This window comes from Pithys albifrons, chromosome 11 (assembly GCF_047495875.1).
Source record: "Pithys albifrons albifrons isolate INPA30051 chromosome 11, PitAlb_v1, whole genome shotgun sequence".
Classification (NCBI taxonomy): Eukaryota; Metazoa; Chordata; class Aves; order Passeriformes; family Thamnophilidae; genus Pithys; species Pithys albifrons.
The window spans coordinates 17377153-17393581 of record NC_092468.1 but is presented as its reverse complement, the minus strand read 5'-3'; the positions used below and the strand labels follow the sequence as shown (position 1 = coordinate 17393581).

At 46.9% G+C, this 16429-nt stretch overlaps 1 protein-coding gene and 1 long non-coding RNA gene across 4 annotated transcripts in view; both read left to right on the top strand.

Annotated features, from left to right (window-relative positions):
* Window positions 1-852: 852 nt before the first annotated feature.
* On the top strand, window positions 853-6619 carry LOC139677038 (uncharacterized). The gene is made up of 4 exons (XR_011698763.1): window positions 853-1864; window positions 3761-5188; window positions 5957-6142; window positions 6511-6619. It is a non-coding gene; the product is annotated as an uncharacterized lncRNA (long non-coding RNA).
* Window positions 6620-7683: 1064 nt separating this feature from the next.
* The window catches only part of EIF4E2 (eukaryotic translation initiation factor 4E family member 2), a 26001-nt gene continuing 17255 nt past the window's right edge, over window positions 7684-16429 (top strand). For 2 of the 3 annotated variants that reach the window (XM_071566587.1, XM_071566586.1), the window contains exons 1-6: window positions 7838-7975; window positions 8677-8791; window positions 10059-10193; window positions 13114-13218; window positions 16027-16179; window positions 16268-16404. In XM_071566587.1, coding sequence (XP_071422688.1) covers window positions 7956-7975; window positions 8677-8791; window positions 10059-10193; window positions 13114-13218; window positions 16027-16179; window positions 16268-16404 — 665 coding nt within the window. In that variant the 5' untranslated portion in view covers window positions 7838-7955. Of the gene's footprint in view, window positions 7976-8676; window positions 8792-10058; window positions 10194-13113; window positions 13219-16026; window positions 16180-16267; window positions 16405-16429 lie in introns of all 3 variants that reach the window. The other variant, XM_071566585.1, reaches the window with a different exon arrangement.

Below are 16429 nucleotides of genomic sequence, written 5' to 3'. Positions count from 1 at the left end.
TTGGCCTGGGTTCTCCATGACCTCTTTCTGGCAGGAACAGAAACTGCAGTAACCACTTTGCACTGGGCACTGCTCCATATTTTGCTTCATTCCAGAAAACAGGGGAGACTAATGAGGTCACATGCAAAAACGCTTGGATTGTGCTTTCTCAGAGAACACACCAAGGTCAGCACAAAGTATAAAGGTAAGCACTTGTAAAACGGCATTCAACTGAAATTTGTAAGCTGACAAACACATCTGATTTATTGAGAATCATGGGCTCACCCAGGCCTGTAAGATTCATCTTGCTGCCTTGCTCCTTGGCAGGAAGTACTCACTCTTTCTTTCTGTGAGAGTCAGAGTGAAAGCAGAGGGAGCTGGGTATGCAACAAGCCTGTAAGATGACAGCAGAGAGTACAAGGTCTCTGCAACTGTGCTGCTGAGCACAAACAGTTCCCCAGGGCTTTCCCAGGGTGGTCCTGATGAGATAGCAGCACTGCCAGTTGCACTTTCAATGAGAGAAGGGAAACTCCCATCCTTGACATACAGCTGCAAAATGAGATCAGTGCAATTTCTTCGTTAGAGGCCACCACTGTCCTCCCCTAGTACAGCCTGTTCTGAGCACTGAAAAACACCCTAAATGTCCTTCCAATTCCTGATGCTGAAGATTCCCTTTCTCAGAGAAAGGCTTGATTTGGGTCAGAAAGTGCTGGAGATTCCTGGGCTCTTTTGCATGATCTCTTGAAGTATTTTGCACTGCTTCATTGTCTTTCACAATGTTTCTGAAGAATATCAAAGTAATTAGATTTGTTTTCAGTCTTCCACAAAGTTCTCCCATTACAATGACTCTCCATCCCTGAGCCACCCATACATTTAAGGCCTGCAAAATCTTATTAGGGCATGAGCTGAGAATGTTTTAGTGCATTAGAAGGAAACAATCACCAGAGTGTAATATAATTTCTGTACAGGGTACTTCTCTGTCTACTGTCACTGGAGTGGTTAACTGGGAATGTATTTGTGACAGCAGCAGCCCCAAGAGCCAGCTAAAATGATCAGTGAGTCTGCCAGAAGGGGTGGTCCTGCCCCTTTTGTCCTTGGCCATGTTCTCACTGTGCTCAGTGAGGAAGCAGCCAGCAGGTGACTGTGCTCAGACTGCTGAGCCAGCAGAAAACTATTGCTGCAACTAAAACTGAAGGGCTTTCCACTAGATCAGCCAAATGAATCCAGGCACTTTATAGCTCTATGGTTGCTGGATCCAACCCTGGTGAAAGGGAAAGTGAGGGAATGGGACTGTTTGTTCTCAGGGCATCTTGCTTACAGGTACAGTACAGACTGACTATGACTTGAAACTACAGAAAGCAGCTTGTCCAGAATCATGGAGGAGGATCTGTAGCACTGTGGGGAATCAGACAAAGTCCTTAAAGTCTAAGCCACTGTCCAGAACAGGGAACCAGGCTTGTTCTCACTGTGATGGCTAAAAGTGACACACCTCGGTTCACCTGATCCCTTCTTCGTGTTCACTCTGTGCACAGTGCAAGGGACACACTCCAGTGCAGCCCACCTGCATTCACCTGGCACAAGACATGGTCAGTTTGTCTGGGCTATCCAAGTGCCCCAACACAGCTAATGCCTATGGGAGTGTGGATCTGGGGGCGGGAGGCTCTGGGATTAGCAGGTCACAGCTGAGTGAGGACAGACATGAGAACAGCAATGATTTCAAAAACTCACCTTTTTACGTGTGTTTTTGTCTTTCTCTGTGTCTGGAATTCTCTGTTATTCCTAAACATCCAGAAGGCCCAAAGGAAGCTGATTCCAGGACCAGCACCTCTCTCCTAACAAGCTAGGTGCATTGGACTTTGAAAGTCACCATGAAAGACTCTTGAAGGTACTGATGCTTTTTATGCTTTCGTGAGTAGTTCAGGTGTAGACAACTAATGTGTCTTGGGCTAAATGTAAAAGCAACTTTCTGCTCCTTCCTGACTTCAGTCTGACCTGTAAGCTTTCTAGGCAGAACTTCAAGCCCTGTGTCTCCCTGATGGACTTTAGAGAGGACTAATAGTGAGTGGAAAGGCCTTGTAGCAACAGTTGCAAACAATATAAATCACTGAAGACTCACCTGGCCAAAAATAATGTCTAAGGAAGCCTCTTATTACAGCACAAGTTACAAGCAGGAAGGAAAGGAAAGAGAAGGAATAAGCAAACCTCAAACAGAGGCAGAAAGCAAAGCTTATTTGCTTAAGGACTGAATCCTGTAGCTCTTATTTTGACAATATTGCTGGGTATGTCTTGGCACAAAAAGGCCATGGAATGTTACCTTGGACAGAGGCCTGGCCCGGCCAGTGCAGAAGGAGCAAAGCAGATGAGACTGTAGCACATTAGAGGTGTTACTGCTCCAGGCCAGTCCTTGCTGTTGAGGATAAGAATGAAGGAGAAAGGATAAAGAAAAACATTGTTACCCGTGGTGTTACGATATTGAAGGTTGTGTTGAGACAAAATTTCCCCTTCCCCAGAGTTCTGCTTGTGTTGTAAATGTCACTAATCATCAGAGCCAACCTGCGCTGCAAAACAACCAAGAGGGTAGATTAAAGCCATAATCCACTTGACGACATAATGCACAGAGCTGCAGCCAGGTGACATTGTACTATTTGGTACAGTAGGGTGTCAACACACTGGTTTTATGGCTTTTTTCTTTTCTTGGACAGTGTAAAGGAACAGAAGGAAGACATTAATAATGTTACTGACAATCCTTAGTGTGGTCTACAGACTGCACCTGCCAAGATGAGCCAGGAAGGATTCATGCTCAGGATTCATCTCTAGCTGTCCTGGGAAATACAGCTATATTGATAAAAAGTGGAGTCACTGAGTCTGTGACTTAGAGATGAGTGAGACAAAGTGCATCACTCAGGCACCCTGTCTTCCTGTGTGTACAAAAGAAAAACCAAGCTCTGCAGTTTATTCGGGTACTAGATGAAAAACTATTCAGGGATTTAAGCACTTAATTCTCCTTCCCTCTCCACCTTCCTTGGGTTATTAAGGTAAAAGGCTGGACTCCACCTGCTGTGAAAACCATTCTTCAAATTACTTTCCCTTAAGGAAAACAGTCATTGCTCACAGCAAGTGGCAGCAGCCAGGTGTCTCATCACATTTGCATGCATTTTCAGTATGGTCAGCATATTCCAGAATCCCTGGCTACATCTTTTGTTTCCAAAAATTGCAAAGGAGGAGGGCTGCACATGCCTCCAGAAAGATGCAGTCCTGTTTATAGGTGTACTGAGCAATGTATCTGCGTTCAACAATACAACATTACCAGTGGATTCCTAAGAGCAAACTGCAGAAGCCAGGACATATGTGGAAACTGTGCTCAGTCAAACACTTAACAGCTTAAAATGCCATGTTTTCATCAGTTCCCTGAAAATCCCTTAAAAGAGCATAGATGTGCCTTTTTATCTTTCAAGTGTCCAGCATATGTTATCAAAGTGCTGCAACTGCTCAGAAAAAGGTCACCCTTTATATATATAGTTACATAAATATGAGTATAGTTACGTGTGACACAGGCACAGTCTTTATTCATCTCTCTGCTTTATACTTTAAAACCCCTGAAACAGATGTTCAGAAATCCTTACCTCCTATCCCATACAGTCACATGCTAACTAATGTTGTTCCTATCTGAGATCCTAAATCTTTGTGCAAGATAACACTCTCATCTTCCCTCCCCCTGTGCAATTAGGTCTTTCTCAACCATCCAGAGTCAAAGACTTCAAAACTAGTCTCTAATTTACAGGTGCCACAGACTTGATTTGCAGAGCTACCGAGAGCCCAAACTCCAGTGGCACTCAGAACACTCGACGAATCTCCAGATCAATGGCTGTTGGAGAAGTTTGGCCTCACCGTGACAGACCCTGCAAAGCACACCCCAGTGCAGTGGTGAGCAAACATTACCATCTAATGGCTGTGCCTGTTAATTGCAACTATAATTTCTACTTTAGCAGTGAAGGCTGGTCCTTGTGTAAGGACTGATACACCAAAAAGGCTGTACAATTGGAAAACAAATAAACATGGAAAGACAATAAAAGCAGTATTTATTATTTTGCAGTATCCATCAATCAGCTCTGGTGGGCAACACAAATGGAGAAATCCTGCTGAAGTGTTTCTGGGTAACATGACACAGTTGCTGCACTGCTGGCTGTACATTCTGCAGACACATGAATAATGACCACCATAAATAATAATGCAGTGCATTAATAACAGTGAGAGCCTTTTAAGATTCTTACAGTGAAACATGATGCCGACCTCTTCTGTTTCCTGACAGCAGGATGAAATTTCTCCCACCCCTTTCTTGGCCAGTGCCAAGGGTTCCAAAACAGCCCCTGGACTCTGAGCTCTGGTCCAAGAGTATTGCTATGATGTGGAAGGTCCTCTCTGTAAATGTCTTATATCTTTATGTCTTCATGTGTCTTACTGTCTCTCCAGGTGGCCAGGATGTATGGAAATACATACACAATCTGGCTAGGAAAAACACCAGTGGTTTTGCTAAGTGGATTTCAGGCAGTGAAGGATGCCTTGATTGGCATGCAGAATAATTTTGTAAGAAACCCTTGGCATCTTTTTTTAGGGATGTTGTGAGAGTCCCCTGTGGTACTTGCTGGTGTGTGTACTGAACTGTTGTCAGCAGTGCAAGCTGTTTAGAGAATGGGGTTGGGTACAGTGACTGCACCTGCTCTTAATGTCTCCTTTCAAGAGGAGCTGCTCTTGGCAGCAAGATGGGTGCTGTAGGGCCACTGCTGGATGTTCTTCTCAAATGCTGGGCCCCAAGTACACATCAGCATACAAAACTAATGTGTTTTCTATTTACAAACTTACATAGGCTGTGCAATTCTTAGTTACTGAGTGTGTTATCTTAAGAAGTCTTTGTGGTAAAAGTGTAAAATGATAAAAATGTCAGCCAGCAGGACCCAGCTCCTTGCCTGTCTTTGCTTTTCTGCTCCCTTATGTAGAAACAAATCAAGAGCTCAGCATAACAAGGGGTTAGAGCCTATAAAGGAAGTTAATTATGCAGCTTGCTTTGTTTATAGACACTGATCTCTCTGTTCCACTCCCTTCCCTCATCAAGCTTTTTGGACATTGTTTCACTCCAGAGGCTGCCATGTGCCAGAGGCTGCTCAGAGGCTCCCAGGCCATGGCAAAATTCCATGACACCTCCTGGCCTCAGGTGAGCAAGGGCTTCCCGGTGCTTGTACCAAAACCTGACAGCATTCCTCAGTAAGCTGTGCATGAAATGGTTGTTTGCCAGTGCACAAAGAAGAAGAAGAGCTCGTAAATAAACACTGAACTCTGCTAAATCCAGCACTCACTTCTGCCTCCTTCTTCCTCAATAATGATGCCTCTGCCTTCCTGGTTTGCTTGGTCGACAGACCCTTGAATCTCCTGTAATAGCTCTGTTCAGAGACACTGACCTAACTTTACATAGATGTTATTCAGCATCAAGTTTGACATGGGGCCAGAATCAGGTTTTTCCTCTTAATTTGTGCCTTGAAGGGTTTTGTAATAGCCCTGATTCCTGTGTTAGACTGGGCTGCAAAAACTGTCCATCAAAAACAGGACAAGCTAACATGAATATGGCTTAGAGAACTACAGACAAGTGTTGACTTAAAATTTAGGAAGGAACAGGTCATTTGGGAAAGACCTCACTTAGTAAATGTAAGAAAAACTGTACTCAAGGGCATTTAAATCCCTCACCCTGAAAGTTGCTGGTAGAGAGCAGGCAATCTGAAGAATGTATGGCAATGGGCATCTGTCACAGGCTTCTCTACAAGATAATTTTTTCAAAAAAATTAAGTGGTTGTTCATTTCCTACAGTCAGACAAGAAATTCACCTGGATCATTACAATGCTTAGGCAAAGTTCAGCTGTGAACATTCAGGCTTTAAATGCACTATGAACCCAAGATGCCATGACATTCCTTGTGCTTGTATTTCCAGGTGTAGCTCGATGACATTTTCCCATCACTGCTGAGGCCCTTAAGCGCTGTGTTGATGAGGAAGCTGCTGGCACTGACACACTTGCGGGATCTAGGAACACTTACTAGGGATGAGATCAGGAACCACCAGAAGAGCTGGGTGCCTGCAGAGCCACAGGACTTCATTGCTGCATACCTGACTCAGATGGTAAAGATAACAAGTAATTTTCTTTTATGTAGTTGCAACATATTTAAAATGCTTATAGTATTTCCAGCTGCACTCCTACTTCCTTCTCCTTCTTTTCCTCCTGAGAGACTGCTGAGCTCTTTCTTTCTTTGAATTCAACCTAAAAAGTAAAGAGAGTAATGTTGTTCCACTCTCAACTGAAAGAAAACTTATTGTGTGCTGTCTGCCTCAGTCAGCAAGATCATATTTTTTTAACAGAGCAACATGCTGCTGTCTCACCAGCTTCATCAACTCAGTATGGAGTCTCTGATGAAAAACAGATCTGTTGCTGGAAATTTGCTGTGCTATTAAAACAATCTTAAATCTCATTGTCTGTCTTGTATCTGCAGGCACAGGATGACCCACTCTCTCCATCCAGAGCACAGGTCTCTCTGTAGTGGGCTTGGACACCACCAGCTTCCCTTTACACTGAGCTCCCCATGATGGTGTATCTAGAAGTGCAAGGTGGGAAATGCATGTAGCTGCACTTGTTTGTGTTGTGCTCTTGCATATGACAGGGTAACAGACAAAATGCTGTTGTTCAGCTGCCCCAACCCTGCACTGTAAGGTGTCTTGGGAATTCTGAGTTTCTGCACAGAGTCTGCACATCAACTGCCTTCTTCAATGCTTGTTATTAGTCCTTTTGTTCTGCAGAAAGAGTCCAAGAAGTGCTGGATGCTGTCATTGATCCATCTGTGGAATTGAACAAAAATTGGTGGAGAAACAGAACGTGTATCCGTCAGAAATGCATTGACTCCACCAGACAGCAGAAATTATTGGTCAGAGTTTGGGCAGGTGCTGTGAGAAGATTCTGTGCTTATGGGAATGGATTCATAAAGCTCAGGAGACACTGGAGTGGGGACATTTCCCGTGTCCTCTGCAAGGTGTCCACTGTCATTTACTGCCACTCCAGGCCTTGCAGGCCCTTTACGGGGACTGTTTTTTCCCCACTTTCTGTGCCATCCTGCACTGGACATGGAGGGAAGAGGGATGGGGATGGTGGACAGGATGGGGCTTGTGTGTCACCACAGGGGGCAAGTGGAGCCAGCCCTTGGAAGGGTAACTGTATGTGCCGAAGCCAAACGGCCTGTGTGGATATCTGTGACCCCGCGGGCGGTGGCCCCTCGTGCCTCGAGGTGACAGCCCCGCGACCCCCAACATGGCGGCTCCCCCGCGCCATACTCAAGATCACAGAATCATAGAATTGATTGGGTTGGAAAAGACTTCTGAGATCATCAAGTCCAACCCTTGGTCCAACTCCAGTCCCTTTACCAGATCATGGCACTCAGTGCCACAGCCAATCTCAGTTTAAAAACCTCCAGAGATGGGGAATCCACCCCCTCTCTGGGCAGGCCATTCCAATGCCTGATTACTCTCTCTGGAAAGAATTTTTTTCTGATCTCCAACTTAAATTTCCCCTGGCAGAGCTTGAGCCCGTGCCCCTTTGTCCTATTGCTGAGTGCCTGGGGGTCCGACCGCCTGGCGACTCCCTCCCCACGTCGCACCCAACATGGCGGCGCCGCCCCGCGCCACACTCAAGATGGCGACTCCCGCCCACGCCGCGCCAAATATGGCGGCTCTGAGCCAACGCCACTCCCAAAGATGGCGGCGCTGCCCGCGGGGGGAGGTCCCGACAGCGCGCCCGTTCCCGCCCCGCGTGCGCTGCCCTGACGGCTCCGGCGGGAAACGCGGGCGGCTGTGTCCGCGCTGGCGGAAGCGGCGGAAGGCTTTGGCGGCCGGACCCTGGGGGGCGGAAGTCGCTGAGGCGGACGGGGGGCGGCGGCAGCGAGCGACGATGAACAACAAATTTGACGCGTGAGTGCCGGCCCCGACCCCGACCGGCCCCGCCGCGGGGCCCGCGCGGCTCCTCGCCCCGCCCGCGCCTCCCGCCGCGGCCCCGGCGCCCCTCGGGCGGGACGCGATGAGTCACCGGGCCGTGCACAGCCCCGGCCCTGCAGCCCGGCCCGGCCCGGCCCCGAGGGGAGCGGGCCCGGGGGTGGCGGCCGCGGGCCGGGGCAGGGCCACACCGGGGAGGCTCGGGCCGCCTCGTGGCCCCCGCTGCTCGCTCGTGGTTCCTGAGCCCTGGCAGGGAATGGGGCGGGCGGAGAGGCTGGCGGGGTGCCGGGTCTGCTCGCCCAGGGGCCGCCTGTGCCGTGCCGGGGCCGTGGGGAGCGCCGTGCGGGGCCGCGGAGTCACAGCGGCAGCGCTACCTGTGGCCCCTCCCCAACAAGGCACTGAGGTTTTCTCTGGCAGATCAGTATCAGTACTAACTGCTTGAGTTTGTTCTAAAAAGCTGCTTTGCCACTCAGTTGAGCTTAAAAGTGTGTGCCCAAGGTGCCTGTTATGGGCTCTGTGCATGCCAAGTAGAATTAGTTTTTACTGTGTGGGTTGTCAAGTGCAGATTTCCAAACACTGGTGGTCCTTGTGCCACGGAGGAGCTTTGGATCAGAGACTTGGTGTGAACCTTCACAGCTGTGGGATGCAAGAGTGGCTTTCTTTGTCCTTTTCTTTACCAGATTGAAAGATGATGACAGTGGAGACCATGACCAGAATGAGGAGAATAACACACAGAAAGACAGTGAGAAGGAAAAGAATGACCGGGAGAAGCCACAGAGTACTACCAAGAGGAAGGTAAGGTGCTGGCATCTGCAGTCAGATGGTGTGGGAGTGCTGGAGAGTCAGTCATCAGTTCAGGGATAAAGAAAATATCTCTTGGAGGGCTGTGATCTCTTAATGCACTGTTACTGCTGTAATGAAGACAGAGGGACTTTGTCAGATTTCCACAGTTTGGTGTAGCTTTTGGAGGTCTGTAATCTGAGGGATGAATGCTCTCTCACAGACACAGCTAGCACTCTGCCAGGCTTTTGAACAGAAGTGAGATATAAAACTTTATTTTCCCCCAAAAAATTGTGGCACAGGGTGTGGAGCAGGACTGATTGACTTGGTAGAAGCTTGCCCTTGGTTTACCAGGCAGTGTTTGTGCCACTGTTGAAATAACTTGTAACTTGTGCCTCTGTGTTCGTAGCATAGCCAGTCAAGAAGGCATAAGGAATAAATCTGTCCTGGTTTGTTTTGGTTTTTTTAAATTTTGTGTTTAGGAAATGTGCTCTGTCTAAAGTAATGCAGTCTTTGTTAACTTGCCATAGACAAGAGGAGAGATTTAAACCCTGGCAACTCTTGTAACAATATCAAGTGATACAAGATAAGGGCTTTGGTTGTGTTTTGTTCTGTAAGTTTTGATCCTTGGATAATGAGTTCTCATTAGTCTCTTTTATGCTCATGGGAAGTCTTTTAATCAGACATCAGTGTTTTGGAAATTGAAAAGTGATCACTGCCCACTGCTGGTGGTGGTTCTGCCAAAGCTGACATAACGAGTTCCATGATTAATCCTCCCAGAGCACTGGGGTGGTGGTTGCTTAAGACAGTTGGTGCCAGTAAAGACTTATAATTGCTTTTGAATCATGGGTTAGTATGAGTGGGGTTTGTCCTTCCCGGAGGGGAAGAGTATCTTTTTTTTTCTTGATTTGAAAAAAGCTCTTGCACTGCCCATTTTAGTTTGTCTTTTGTTGCCTTTGAGACAGGCACAGTTAAAGACTAAAGGAAAATTCAGCAGTGCTACCTCTAATAGCTACAACAGTTACTTTTGTTGTGATGCTCTCCTTGCTTAAGTTACTCTTTCCTTAGCCACCCCTGCACTGCAAATTTCCAGTATTTCTGAACCAGCCAGCTGCTATTAACCTAATTGTTTCAGACAATTAACAGAGACTATTTTTCTGCAAGAATGAGGATCAGTTGCTTGTTTATAAAAGATGTGGACTTCTGCTGCTGTGGCTGTAATTGTTCCATTGCCCTTTTCGAGGAGCGTGCCAGGGCTGAGCCGAGCGTTTCTGTCCCGCAGGCTGTTGTGCCGGGGCCGGCCGAGCACCCCCTGCAGTACAACTACACCTTCTGGTACTCCCGGCGAACCCCCGGGCGCCCCACCAGCTCCCAGAGCTACGAGCAGAACATCAAACAGATCGGCACCTTTGCCTCCGTGAGTACCTCCCTGCTGTTGTTGTGGCTCAGCCAAGGCAGTTCAAGCCTCCCTGACATCGGATCCTGTCAGATCTTGGATGCTCAGCAGGGTCAGCCCTGGTTAGTACTTGGATGGGAGATCTCCTGGTCAGTACCGGGTGCTGTGACAGTCCCGAGGACTTCCCTGTCACCATCCAAGCTCACTCGGCCATGGCAGATGGACCTTGGGACTTAAATGGTGGGGCCAGTTCTGTGCACGCTGAGCCTCACCTAAAACATCCACTGCACAGGCTGGAAGGGCTCACCCACGTGGGGAGAGCCCTGCCCAGGTCTTTGTTTGTGAGGTTTGGCCATACATACATACATACATACATACATGTGGCTCAGCCCCTGTGCTGGGTGGGCACACACAGGCTGTGCTCTTGTTGGCAGGAGCAGGGGGGAGTGCTCTGCCAAGTCTTACAGATGAGCTCCTGAATTGCTTGCAGCAGGTGATGTGTCTTTGGCAGTTCTCCTCTGCCCTGTGCTAGACCTCTGTGCCTGCAGAGGTGATAGCTGTAATAATATTAGGAAAGAAAAAGAGAGCTCCCATGTAGCTCAAAGGTGCTGGCTGGAGCAGGACTGGACAGGTCAGCCAGAGAAGCCAGGAACAGCTTCTGGGTATAGGTGTGAAGCCCACACTTCCACCACAAACACTGTGTTTGGAACAAGCCTCTGCCCTGCTGTATTTAGCACCTGGTGGCTTGTTGTCAGTCTGAAAGTGGTGGACAAGATGCAGTTTGGTGTTGCAATTAAGTTCATTACAAGGAAAACTGCTCTGCCTTTCCCCTTTCACTCATTGTGGTTGTTTATTCCTGGAATAAATTTTAGTGTATCCTGGAAAAGCAGGTTGTTTTGTGGTACTGGGAATGCAAAACCATCATGAAGAGCCCAAGATATATAAGCTAAATTTGTTTCCATCAAAACAGCATTCTCAAAACCAGGAAGTCTGTTGGCTGGTTTGGATTTGTTTTATAATCTTGTATTTGTCCAGCTTTTTCAGGGTCCCTTGCAAATGTTCATTTTGACCACCAGTACATACCTTCTGTAGTGTGGGAATTTGGAAAAAGACCCTTTTATTCCTTCTGGAGGCTGCGTAAAAACACACCTGTGTGGGCAGCTGGGTTGTGTTGTTGCATTCACAGAGGATGAGAGTGGGAAGAAGAGCCTGTTGATGTGCTCCAGTTACCCTGTGTGAGCAAGTGCTTTCAGTTCAGTGAGTGAAAAATGTGTCTGCTGCCTGGTGATCTGGTAATAACTTTTCAGTCTGTTAAATCAGTGTAGACTTAACATTGATTTTTAGCTCCTTAGTGAAAAAATGTCACATATTCTGTTGTCTGCTCTTTGCTGCAAAGAATTTGTGGAGGCTGTTGTAGGCTGGAGGTGCTGCAGTTCTGTCAGGAGGGAGACTGGCCAGCAGATCTGATAGTGTGTTTGATTTCAAAGGCTGTTTAAGGAGAAGGAAGAACAAGCTTCAGAAGGAATTGCCTGAGCTAAGTCTGTGTTGAGATTTATTCTTGGCTTCTTAGAAAGCTCTAAAAGCTGTGAAATGTGAACCACTAGAGGGCACGTTCTGCTGCCGTGGGAGAGCGATTTCCACACAGCGTTTGGATGTGTCTGACAAAAACAGATTGCTCCTGACCCCCCTCAGTCTTGGTTCATAATTTTATTGGCTATAAAAGGAAAGCCAGAGGTCAGATATTGGAGCAGAATTCTAAGTGCTGACCAAGTCATGAAGGTGTCTGAAAAAGTTCTTGTGGTGGTGTCTGACCCCTCCAGCTGCATGGCTGGTCTGCTTAATAGCTATGGTCTTACTGAGTAGAGTCCTTTTAAAGTATGGAAATGAGTATAATGTCTTCCATTGCCTTGTTTGGTTCTAAAGATCTGTCTCTCTAAAATCCTTTCTTACCCAGAGATTTTCAAAGGATAAATATGTTATCTTTAAGAACTATGAAAAATAGCTCCCTTGCCTTATGGTCAGACTGTCTGAAGTAGACACAGGGGTGCCAAAATGGAACTGGGTAAAGCAAAGTAGTCCAAGTGTACCATGGCAGATTGTAAAACAAAGTAGGACCTATTTAAATAAGAGCTCTGGATGGTTACTTCAGATCCAGAAGGTGTGCTTTGTCTGAAAATATGGATACAGTAAAATTAAATTTGTAAGATGTGTCATTTGGAGGCTCCTGCAGTCTCCATGGTCACAGAGAGCAGTGGCTCCCCAGGGTAGAGAGGCGTGGCTGTAGCTGGTGTGTTTGACACACACATCACTGACTGAAAGTTTGGGATTTACAGGACATGTTTGGAACAGTTCCCCAGAACAGCTGTTAACTTAGCATGGATTTCTTCAGACAAACACTGAGTGACTTTAGAGGCACCTGTTGAGTGTTTCAAGTGGTCATCTGGGCATGGAGCCAGTCAGAAACAGGCACCCAAGCTCTAATTCTACTGCTGTCTTCTGTGTTTCCTAGTCAACCCTAGTGGCAGAGGAGTAGAACAGAAGAGGAGAAGGTGGCTCTTGCCTGCTGGTGTAGGAATGGAAACCTTTTCTATAGAGTCATAGTATCGATTGGGTTAGAAAAGACCTCTGAGATCATCAAGTCCAACCCTTGGTCCAACTCCAGTCCCTTTACCAGATCATGGCACTCAGTGCCACGGCCAATCTCAGTTTAAAAACCTCCAGGGATGGGGAATCCACCCCCTCTCTGGGCAGGCCATTCCAATGCCTGATTACTCTCTCTGGAAAGAATTTTTTTCTGATCTCCAACTTAAATTTCCCCTGGCAGAGCTTGAGCCCGTGCCCCCTTGTCCTATTGCTGAGTGCCTGGGAGAAGAGACCTACCCCCAAGAAATCTTGACTGAACAGTTTAAGCAGCCTCACTGTGTCGTTCCTCTTGTTGCAGGTGGAGCAGTTCTGGCGGTTTTACAGTCACATGGTACGTCCTGGGGACCTGACAGGCCATAGTGACTTCCATCTTTTCAAAGAAGGCATCAAACCCATGTGGGAGGTGAGTTGGCGCTCTCATTTCTGCCTGGTTACTTCTCCCAGAGTATTTTGGAGGCAACCTTCTACAGTAAAGGGACTCATGTATTAAGTGGCACTCCACTGGCTTCTCTTGGATGCAATCCCTTCTTCTGGGTTTCTGGTAAACTTCTCCTCAGAGGTCTGTCCTGTGTAACCTGACAGTCCTGGGATGTGCTGCCAGAGAGTTGCTGGTTGCACCCCTGTAGAGGTTGCTGAACTGCCTTTGCCTGTGGATTCAGAGGGTCTTTGGGCATCGTTGCCTCGAGCCCAGCTAAGCTCTGTGCCTCCCAGTACAGCCCCTTGCCCCTGAGAGCTGCCTCCAGTGACACCAGTTCAGGGCTTTCTTCTAGAAGGGCTGGACCTCTTTAAATGGAATTCAGTAAAGCTTATAAAAATCAACCCTCCTTTTTCAGTTAAGGAAGGCAAAGTTACATGTGGTTAAAAGCCTACAGCTGCACGTAGAGCTGGAAATGGAAATAAAAACTTAGCCTTTTATTTGCACCTTTTTTTTTTGTTCAGGGCATGCAGTTTGCTTCTATTCCTGTGCAAATCTGTTAAAAAAATTTTACAAAATCTTGGCCCAGCAAATCACTCTTCCAATTCCTGGCCTGCTTCCAGCAATGACCAATAGCATTCACAATATGAGGATTTTATGTGTTGCTGTGAAGTACCTAATTATACTGCTTGGTCCTGAGAAATTTATATGTGACCCTTGTTGGCAATTATTTTAAGCAAGGTGTTTTATAGCCAGTTACTGCAAATACAATTTATATAAAACGTTTAACCCTCTTTGGACTCCTGGTGATTCAACTGCTCTGATAATGTGTCAACCAGAGAGTCCACAAGTTAATGATACCAGAAGTTCTATAAAGCATTTCCCTGTAGCCATTTTAAGATGGAGGTAGATAGATTCTTTGTTTTTTCACTTGTGGCCCCACTCCCTTCTTGTAGTTCTAGAAAAGGACCTGCGATCTTACTGCCGGCCTTTCCTTTATGCTTTTTAGGGCTTTGTTTATGCTTCTTTCTCTTCCAAACCAATCCTTATTAATGTCATTCTTACAGGCACATGTGTGTCTGTATGTAGCTCTGATCTTTTTCTGCATCCATCTGTGCCTTTTCTGGTCAAGTCAGAGGCACTAAGCATAATGTTCCCTGGTGATTTACTGAGCTGCAGATCGTTGTTATTCTGGTAAAGGAAAATCAAATGCTTGGCTGAACCGAAGCTTGTTTAACTGAAAGAAAGCTAACAATCACCATAAAGCACACGGTACAGCATCTGCCTCCCAGTCACTGCTCTCTTTGTAGCCTTGAACCTGCTTAAACCACCTGTGAGATATTTTGAGCAACTCCACTCTGTCTTCTGATTCCCATGAGTCATTGTGGAAAGTTTGAAGAGTTAAAACCAACTCCCAGCTTAAAGACCTGAGCCTTTAGTGTGGTGTTCACAACTTGGAAAACAAGGACACTTACCAGAAGGTAGTGTCCATCTCATGGGAGTTTGCCAGGTTCCCAGAACTTGCATTGTTCTGGATGGCTGCTGTAGTGTTTTGAGGTTTGCCTGGAGCTGATGCTTTCCCCTTTCAGTCCAGTCTTTAGCACATACCTGGAAACCAGGAGTCAGGTGAATGCTGCCGTTATGGTGGCACTTCTGTGTTCCCCCAGGATTGCTTTGTTAGCACTTGCTGTCTCTGAGAGAGCGCACAAACGTTTAGTTTTCTAGTCTGAGCCTAGAGAAGCTTTAAGACTAAAATATAGTTAAGTTTTATTTCATTAAGAAGAGTTGGGCTGCCTTGATTGGCATCTTTGAGGTGTGTCCCAGCTTGGCAGAAGGGATTGGTGGTTGGACGAGGGTTGTCCTGTTCTGTGCAGTGCCCCGAGTCATCCTTTGTTCTTCTCTGTTTCTGTCCCAGACCCTTCCTAACTGCCACCTCCTTTGACTTGTTCCTACCTCTCTGTCTTTGGCTGCGGAGGGAATTTGTTCCCCTCTTATCTTGTAAGATTTCCCAGCTACAAGACAATGCCATAGTGTTCTGCACAGAGGAGGGGCTGTTCTTGGATGTAGCTCTGAGTTTTGGTGAGCAGGGGAGGCTGTAGCAGTTTCCAGCTCTTATCAGGTGCAAAGTATCACAATACTGAGGTGACAGACTGGGTGCTTAGCATAAGTTTTTTCTTTTACTCTCTCCCCTCGATTTTGGTGTTTTCCCTGCACAGTCTGCAGCAAACATTGAGCTGTGTGATACTGTCAGTGGTTCCCAGAGAACAGGCTGGCCCATGCTGTGTTAACACAGCTTGTGAGCCCATTCCTGGAAATGTAGAAGGAAAATGTTTATCAACTTTTCACTTTCTTTTAATATCACTTTGCAAACTCTTTACTGGCCTTCCATGTTCTGTGATGAGGGATTTTTCATGTTTTGTAAGGAAAACTACATGTACAGAGATTAGACAAGTGGGGAATGGGTCTCAGGTTTAGAAACAGTTTTATGGTCCTTTCCTCTGAGTCTGTGTGTAGACTGGTAGTCTGGTGCTATTCTTTGCTAGTGGGATCAAAACACTAGAGGTCAAGTCTTCAGAACGTAGAACTTTGTCTGGGACGCTGAGAGCCGTTGTTTCAGAGACTTCGTATTCAAAGTAAGTAGTTTGTTTGTATGGGGGAGAAATGAAACACTTTTGCTCAAAAATAGCTTCATTCTGTCCCTTGCCCCACCCAATCAATATCTGCTCCTGTTTGTGGCTCTGAGTAGCAGAAAAACAGCTAGAAGAAAACAAATCAATTTCTTGCCCCTCTTCCTAGGATGATGCCAACAAAAACGGTGGTAAATGGATTATCCGCCTGCGGAAGGGCTTAGCGTCACGGTGCTGGGAGAATCTCATTCTGGCCATGCTGGGAGAACAGTTCATGGTGGGCGAGGAGATCTGCGGGGCAGTCGTCTCTGTCCGATTCCAGGTGAGTGCTTTTGGGAACTGGCACGTGCTTCCGTCTGGCAGGGCTGCTAAAGGTGCCACCTGCTCAGCCCTCACGTGCCGTTCCGCAGGAGGACATTATCTCGATATGGAACAAGACAGCCAGCGACCAGGCCACGACAGCGCGGATACGCGACACGCTACGGAGAGTGCTCAACCTACCTCCCAACACCATCATGGAGTATAAAACCCACACCGACAGCATCAAGTACGTGTGGTGGCAGAGGGGGTGC